This window comes from Nicotiana tabacum, chromosome 5, assembly GCF_000715075.1.
Source record: "Nicotiana tabacum cultivar K326 chromosome 5, ASM71507v2, whole genome shotgun sequence".
NCBI classification, from domain to species: domain Eukaryota; kingdom Viridiplantae; phylum Streptophyta; class Magnoliopsida; order Solanales; family Solanaceae; genus Nicotiana; species Nicotiana tabacum.
This window is the reverse complement of record NC_134084.1, coordinates 149425964-149434983: the sequence shown is the minus strand read 5'-3', so window position 1 is coordinate 149434983 and position 9020 is coordinate 149425964. Positions and strand designations below refer to the sequence as shown.

General features: G+C 34.5%; 1 protein-coding gene across 1 annotated transcript; it reads right to left on the bottom strand.

The window, feature by feature from the left end:
- Positions 1–6423: 6423 nt before the first annotated feature.
- On the bottom strand, positions 6424–7418 carry LOC107778387 (abscisic acid receptor PYL4-like). Its single transcript, XM_016598638.2, has one exon. The coding sequence runs from the start codon at positions 7324–7326 to the stop codon at positions 6691–6693; it is 636 nt and encodes a 211-aa protein (XP_016454124.1). The 5' UTR covers positions 7327–7418; the 3' UTR covers positions 6424–6690.
- Positions 7419–9020: the final 1602 nt, after the last annotated feature.

Genomic DNA, 9020 nt, shown 5'->3' with positions numbered 1-9020 from the left:
ATACCAAACCAAACCTAGTCGGATTTCTTATTCGATTTGTTTGACTTTTCGGGTTGGTGTAATTTTTCGGTTTGGTTTGAACACCCCTAGTAATAAGTGCAATTATATTCCAGCTATTGACAAATTTCAATGGAGGTATTATTGATGTCCGATTAACAAAAGGTGCTCCACTATAGTATTACCAAAATAGACCTGCCCTCGAAGATAAGAGATAATATTGTCCAAAAACTCTAAAAAAAACATCCAATTGATCCCTCGATAAACAAAAAGTGTAAAACAAATTCAGTTAGATGATGTATAATACAAACTGGGAAAGCTCTTGATCTAGAGCTCCGAAAGGAAGGTGGTGTTATGCTTTTGCTAGTCTTATTGAGGAAACTTTGAAGCAGTTCTTGCGTTTGATTTATAGGTGTTAATCGGGCCGGGCTGACCCGTTTTCTACCCGCTTTAACTCGGATCAGTCCAGTTCAATCCGTTACTGTAGCTTAATGTGCGGGTTGGGTTGGTCGGGGCGAGTTTTGGACGAACATATTTTGGATAATGGTGCACCGTACCCGCTAAGTCTGTTAACCCGTTAACGGGCTGCAACCCGTTATCAGTCTGGTTACCGTTACAATTTTTTATTTTTATTTTTTATAGTTGCCTACGGTCAAAATTTAATTAAAAAACAAAAAAAATTACACTAGCCCGGCCCGCCCAAAACCGTTTAGCCCAAACCCGAACGGACCCTAAATAACCCGAAAACTCCCAACCCGCCCCCAGCCCGCTAAACATCCCGCCTGATAAACGAACGGGCTGGAGTTTTTTCTATTTAACCTGTCTTAGCCCGCCCGATAAACAAGTATAGTTTGATTTCCTTCAACGGTAAAGGAATAATGGAGTTCGATGTACAATAATCATGCATCTATTTTTTGCGTGAATTTGAACACCTAATGTTAATTTTTTAAAAGTAAATTTACACAATATGAAAAGGATTATGAAATGCAACTTTTATAGATAAGAGACCTCCAACATATAAGAAATAAGTCATGAAAAAATATTTTTTTTTATAAGTTTGGTGTGCGGCCTGTATGTTGACTAATTTCATGAGGTATTTGCTACATCCTTCCAGTATAGGTATCGGATAATTATGTCCCATAAAATTTGAACAAATGAAAGAAATCACCTAGTATATTTTTTGCCTCCGCTAAAATTTGAACCTGGTTTTTCATGATGTTCAACCCATTTCATTGAACAAATGAAAGAAATCACCTAGTATATTATTCCTTGAGCCTCTTGTTCTATCTCTCCCCCGATCTTCTGTAACCAAGATATCTGCTTGTGAGGACGAACCTTGAGATTTTCTCCTTACTTCCTCATTCAACACACCACTCTTGACATATTCCATGGTCACCTTACCTCCAATAGCTGAATTTGTCAAAGAAACACGAAGATTTTCCCAAGAATCAGGCAGAGTATTAAGAAGCCAAAGTCCTTGTATCTCATCATCGAAATTAACCCCCATTCGAGACAGCTGATCAAGGATGCCATAAAAATCATTTATGTGATCTAGGATAGGGCTGTCTTCCTTATATTTAAAGGTCATCAATTGTTTTAGCAGGAACAACTTGTTGTTCCTAGTTTTTGAAGCATAAAGAGCCTCTAACTTTTCTCATAATGATCTCGCATGTGTCTTGTTCATAATATGGTAGCGAACATTATCTTCAACCCATTGGCGTATATATCCACATACTTGTTGGTGCCCGAAATCCCAATCTTCATAAGATACGCTCTCAGGCTTATGAGCTGAAAAAAATGGGTAGATGCATCTTCTTTACGAACAACAAATCTTTCATCTTGCTTCTCCATACATTATAATTTCTCCCATTTAAACATACCAGCATGCTCATATTCGCCTCCATTCTGTAATAATCCGGATAAATAACCAAGGCTCTAATACCACTGTTATGTCGAGAAAGAGGCAAACCCGAAAATAAAGAAAGTAAAGAACATCAAATTTTAACGTGGAAAACCTTTCAAATCGAAGGTAAAAATCACGGGATCACAAAAATCCAAAAAGTTTCACTATGAAATAAGAGGGTTATAAAAGTTCTTCAAATTGGATACACAACAAGTGCCAAACACGGAGCAACAAGAGCAACAACAAATCAATTGAAGAAAGAGGAGAATCCACGAAAACGAAGTTGTTGTTCGAGGCTCTAAGTCAGATGCTACGAGCCTCCAAATCCGATCTCCACCGTTCAAATAAAACACCAAGATGTTATGAACACTCAGTCAAAAATTTCACCAAAATGTTACGGTGATGAATTGGAAAACGTGATTTGAATTTGGTTGGTTGAAATAAAAATCTGCAGCAAAACAAATACTTTTCTTCTCTCTTCTCTCTTGATGAAAACTCTCTCAAAAATCACTCTTATGTGCTTAAGTCTTTCAAAGACTTGTATGAATGAGCATAGAATAATTCTCCAAAGTTGTCATATTTATAGATTCTGAGTGGTGCTTTCTCTCAAAGCCAAAACCCACTCAAAATAGGAACAAAAATCGAATCCAATTCCGAATAGGAATGAAAAGCAAAAGAGAATAAGATTAGGTCATTGGGCCTTTGGCTAGATAACATGGGCATGTATCGGGAGAAATTCAAAAATAGTCAGATTTACAACTGGTCGTTCAAAAATTGCCCAGTTTCAAAAGTAATCGAAATTTTGCCACTTTTCATGTAAAGATAAATCTGAGCGAAAACACTGTTCAAAACCCGAAAAATACGTCAGTATATTATACCAGAGTTCCAGCATAAGTATGCTTGAACTCCAGCATATTATACTGGAGTTCCAGCATAAGTACACTAGAACTCCAACATAATATACTGGAGTTCCAGTAAGTATAATTGTCCCGTATAATATATTGGAGTTTGGAGCACCGATGCTCCAGTCTCCAGTATATTATACTGGAGTCGGCAAAGTATACCGGTCCAGCATAATATGCTGGAGTTCATACACAGGTGCACTGAACTCCAGTATATTATGTTGGACCGGTCTCTATTGCAGCAAAATAGTGGCTATTTTTTATTGACTTCGTAAACGTCGGCTATTTTTGAATGATCAATCCGAAAACTGATTATACCGTGCTATTTTTTTGCATGTATCCAACAGCCAAACAGGCTATTATTGTCCAAAGAAATTGTTGAAGCAGTTCTTGCGTTTGATTACCTTCAACGGTAAAAGAATAAGGGAGTTCGATGTACGATAATCAACGCATCTAATATTTTGCGTGAATTTGAACTACCTAATGTTAATTTTTTTAAAGTAAATTTACACAATATGAAAAGGATTATGAAATGCAACTTTTAAAGATAAGAGACCCACAATATATAAAAAAATAAGTCATGAAAAAATATGTGATGTGCGGCATGTAGAGGCGGATCTAGAATTTTAGTTTTATACGTTCAACATTTAAACTTATGAAGTTATGAGTTCATATCTACTATTTATTACTACAATTTTAGTGATTTTTACACATAAATTTATGCTCCGCATCAAAAATATTGGGTTAAATTGAACACGGCCGGTAGTTGTATGGTGCATCTGCCCCTACGGCTGCGGCTTGTATTGACTAATTTCATGAAGTGTTTGCTACCTCCCACTAGCATATGTATCGGATAATTAAGTCCAAAAAAAATTAAACAAATAAAAGAAATCACCTAATATTTTTATCTCCGCTAAAATCACCTAGTATTTTTCATAGTTCTCGATCCATTTTATTGATATGCAGACCAGTACCCTTAGATCTAAGCTAAGTCGTAAATAGTTATATTAATACAATTATTGTCGGCAACAATAATCTGAAGAAAAAAATAGATTTATAGGGTGAGAGTGGCGTGAAGACATTAATATAATTAAGTAGACAAGAAGCACGGGGATCATTAAATAGTACAGCAAGTTGCATCTACAACTTGCATATTTTTATTTATTCAAATCCAGAAGTTAAGTAGAGAAAAGGCAAGCAAACCTGCCTGCAACTTGCATCTATCTTTCTCTTTACTAAAACAGTAAACAATTCTGATATGACAATTGAAAATATTGCAACTTGCTGTTTTCTTTACTGATTGATATATGTCAGCTAATTGGTCTCTCTTTCCTAAAGTCCTCCTCCAACTTGCACCGTACCTGCATTTTGATTCTCATCAACTTGTCTTCATTATACTACGTCTGCCTTTAATTTGATATACTCTAATTTGTTATGCGATAGCACCCTTTTTTTGTTTATATATATATAATTTATTCCAAAAAAATGATAATGTTTAATTTGCATTCATTATATTAAAATTACGAAGTGATTTGTGATGCAATGCTCTTCTAAACAAAGTGAAATTTTACTGTATTGTTGTTATTCTTTCTAGACAAACATATGCCTCAAACGGACAATTTCTATGTTGCACATTTACTTACCATCGACATGATTCTTATGTCCCCACCTATCTTGTATTACTATCACTAATATATATATATTCAATTATGGTAAACAACTCATGAAGAGAAAAAACTGATATAATTCATAAATAGTTATACAACGTACTAGCATCATATAGATCTTATTATTGTTTCTCCAGCCTATTTTACCTCCGAAAAGAAAATCAAACAAATTGATATGACTGTTAAAGTTGGATTTGGCCATCTCCAGTATAGTATCCCTCCATGTTTTCCAGTGTACATCTAATTTAATGACATTTGTCCTCTTTCAGATCTAAGGGCCAAGGTTTATTTAGACTAAATAATCCCTAAAGTATGGTTAAAACTAAATATTTCTATATTTTATCCTTTCTTTATAGTTAGCAGTCATCATGCGAGAATCTCGCAGGTCGCGACACCAATTTGGTGACTCAATTCCCAGCAAAGATTAATCCTTTTTCATGGATTTTTATTATTATTTTTTCATGAATTGAACCTTCAAATCGTTAATATTCTTTCCCCCAAATACCCAATCCCTTCAAATGAAAAATTTATTTCCAGAGTCATTATAACAGCTTCTTTTTGTTCTTTCACCTTTTTTGTTTCTTAGAAACCAAATAAGTGCACTATATTGTGTTTCTTGTAGTTGACAATTGCACTGTTAAATTTATGTTGTTAAAGTTGACGTGAGAAAAAATAATGAGAAAAGCAAATTGCTGCTCGAGAATAGGAAACTCCAAATTAGAATTGAGAATAAAAGACTTGAATAAGAAAATATTTTTCAACCAGAACAAAGTTCCCCCAAAGATTTCGGATGGATGATTTCTCTTTCCAATTTGATACTAACCCAAGAAGTGAATGTTTTTAGTTTAACAATGGTTAAGGCCTTAAGGGTTTTTTTAATCTAAGTAAATCTTGGCCCTTAGATATAAAAGAGGACAGATGCTATTAAATAAAATGTACATTGGTAGAAATGGAGAGATGTTGTACAGGAGGTGAGCCAAATCCGTTAAAGTTGATGTTAGGGTTTAACCTGTGAGACATTTTTGGTCTGTTTTAAAAAGAATGATCCATTTCTAAATTTAAAATTAATTTAACTTAAATTTATAATTTCACTCTTAATGAGAAGCTTTTATAACCATATAAAAGCAGTGTGATTTGCTTAAATCTATGAATAAACAAAAGAATCATTTTTAACATATGTACGTATACCAAAATGAAATTTAAGGGTACATTGTACTTAATGGTGTCTTAGCATGAAAACTTGTCATGAACTTAATTACTCTCTCCGGTCCAAAATAAGTAATTTTTTGGTTGTTTTCACGTATATTAAGAAATTCATATTTTAACATTAATTAGCAACGAAATTGACCATATTAACCTTTATTATCTCTTCCCATAAATATTCCTAGTACATACTCTAACATTAATTAATTCCTAGTACATACTCTAACATTAATTACTCCAAGGGTAACGTAGGAAAAAAATAATTAATTCACTGGAAAAATCACTTATTTTGGACCACAAGAAAAAAATCAAAAAATCACTTATTTTGGACCGGTCGTTATCCATTCGTTTGGATAATCCAATTAACAAACTTACTTGATATTTATTGCTTAATTACGTTGTTAAATTTATTCTTAAAACCAAACCATCCAAATTAGTACCGCTTAGCCTTGTCTTCATTGCCTTCATTAGAATTTGTTCAAAATAGTATACTACATTAATTTCTTTATAGCACATATCCAAAATTTGAATTGAAATTCATATTTTGAGAAATAAAAAACTTGAACGGAAAAGTATTACTATATGACTAACATGGAAACAAAAGTCTCCGAGAAAATGTCGTGTATATAGCTCGGTAATTATTGTCCTTTTAGCCATTTTCGACAAATTACTGATAAAAGAAAACGTAGCAGTAAAGAACCTATCAATATTAAAGAAACAAAGAAGAAAAACAATCACAGGAAGAAATTCATTCAGCAAAACAAGTTTGTTAACCAGAACTTATCTTCAACAAGTGATGACAACCTGAAGATCGATGAAGAACAGCTAAAAGGTGCAATGATTTTTCAAACCATCGTACCCCCTAAAAAACATCATCGGATTTGATAATACATCGTATCATCACATGTATCATTGATATCAGTTGATTTTTTTTTGTTTTTCATTCGATGTCTGATGCCAGTACTACTGAAGCCGATTAAATCCGGATTTGCGCTGGAATATCAGAGGGGTGAAGTGCTCATGGGGCCTTTCGTCTACCCAAATTCTCAGCGATCTGCGCTAACCACTGAAGGTTACATTTAACAATAGTATCAACAAAAACACACGTTTCATCTCTAGTATTACCCATTGGAACATCCACAACGTACGATTCCACAACAATAGTCGTTATCCCATTGCCTGAAGGTTCAGGATGTAAAGTAGTAACAGACCGATAATTCGCGAGTCGGTGGTCCCCACCGACTACGCTGAAACTAATGACGTGGCGCTCTTCGTCAAGAATTTCTAGCTTCTCCGTGCTGTTTACAGCTGGCAGACCGGAGATAACGCGGACTTCACGGAGAGTACCGACGTTACCGTCACCGTCGATGAGGTGGCAGCTCTTGACGAAGTGCTTGTACGCTTGTGGGTTATCGAACCGGCGGACGACGGACCATACGGTGGAAACGGGAGCTGAGATTCTTTGGATCACGGCGGAGCAACACTGGTTGGGTCCCACAAGATGTGTATGGTATTTAACGACGGAATCTGGTACCTGAGTGGTGCATGGTATTGGTGTGTGGCGCTGTAGTTGGTGGGGTTGTTTACAATTGGCTGTAGTGTTTGAATTGATTCTTTGGAGTAAATAAGATGAATTCTGACTATTGGGAAGCATTTTTTTTGCTGAAGGGTTGTCTGATTTCAGGTATACAGAGATAAATATAGAGGAGAGAGAGAGAGAGAGGTGGGTTTTGAAAGAAAGAAGAAGCAATAGGTTTAATGTGAGGATGATAAAAATAGAAACTAGTTGCTGCAAGTGAAGTTACCAAAACAACCCTAACACATGCTAAAGGATATTCTTGTTTATCTTTTTCTTTTTTCATTTCCTTTCGTAGACTCCTTATTTTTTACTATTTTTTTTAGGTGAGTTCACACACTACAAATACTTAACACATATTCACTATTTACCTTAAATTAAATCAGATAGTATAATCATATGTGTAGCAAATTAAAGTGAAATCGAATATATATCACTTAATATATATGTATGTATAGATTTTAATTTATTATATATGTAAGCTTAGTTTGAAAGGAAAGGGATAGATTTAGTGGGCATTTGGACATAAGAATTATAAAATTCTGAAAAAAGGTGAAATTTTTTTAAAGTGAAAATGATATTTGAAAGTTAGAGTTGTGATTGGACATGAATATAATTTTGTGTTATTTTTGATTTTTTGTGAGTGATCTGATTGACAATTTTTAAAAATATTTTTTTGGAGTTTTTCAAATTTTCAAAAAGTTCATTTTCAAGTGAAAATTGAAAATTTTATGGCCAAACACTGATTCTGGATAAAAGTGAAAAAATTTCGAAAAAAGTAGAAAAATTCTTATAGCCAAACGGACTCTTAGTTTGAATACATCGAATCCGTCCTAAATCAATATGCAGGAATAACACGTTTTCCTTAGAAATACAAATGTAACTCTTAATTTTTGAGCTCCTAGATCAAACAATAAGGATACGCTATCTTGTTAACATGCGCGGATCTATGACATTGTTTTGTCTTCAAATCGAGCTTTATCACTCTCCTTCCACAAGGACAACAACAACTCTGTATAATTCTATTAGTAGGATCTGAGGAGGTAGTGTGTATCCAGACCTTATCTCTACCCTGAGGTAAAGATGTTGTTTTCAAATAGACTCTCGGCATCCTTCCCTCCAAGAACTCCCCACCTTGCTCTTGGGATGACTCGAACTCACAACCTCTTGATTGGAAGTGGAAGTTGCTTACCATTAGAGCAACCCCTCTTGTCTTTTATCACTCTCCTTCCATGGACTTAAAATTTATAATTTCCCCTCCGCTCAATAATCATTAAATTACACTTATGTAAAGGTTAGTCGATTCATTGTCTCTAATCTATCAAATATCAGTGGAACACAAATCTAAACCCGTTAATTGTGAAGTGATTTGGTACAATTACCGCATAAGTTGCAACTATTCTACTAAAGTTTGAACATGAGACATCACCTTATTAAGGACGAAATGTTCAAGTATCTAAAAAAGTACGGTATAATCAGATCTTACACATGCGCTTTTGTGGGATAAATAAACTATTTTCAATAGACCCTTGCCTCTAAGACCAAAAATAAAATAATAGAACTCTTCAATTCCCCGCTCGGCCGCTCCTAAGGTCGTTCGGTAAATGAAAAGTGGATCAACTTTCTAAATGAAAAAGGTTTAAAAGGCACAAGATATAGGATAAGCATTCTCTTGTTATCTGTCCTCTGCCCCAAAATAGTCTCTTATGCATGTCTGAATCCGGAACCAAAATTTTTGTCTTTTTTGGACAGAAGTAACATTAATAAGTGTA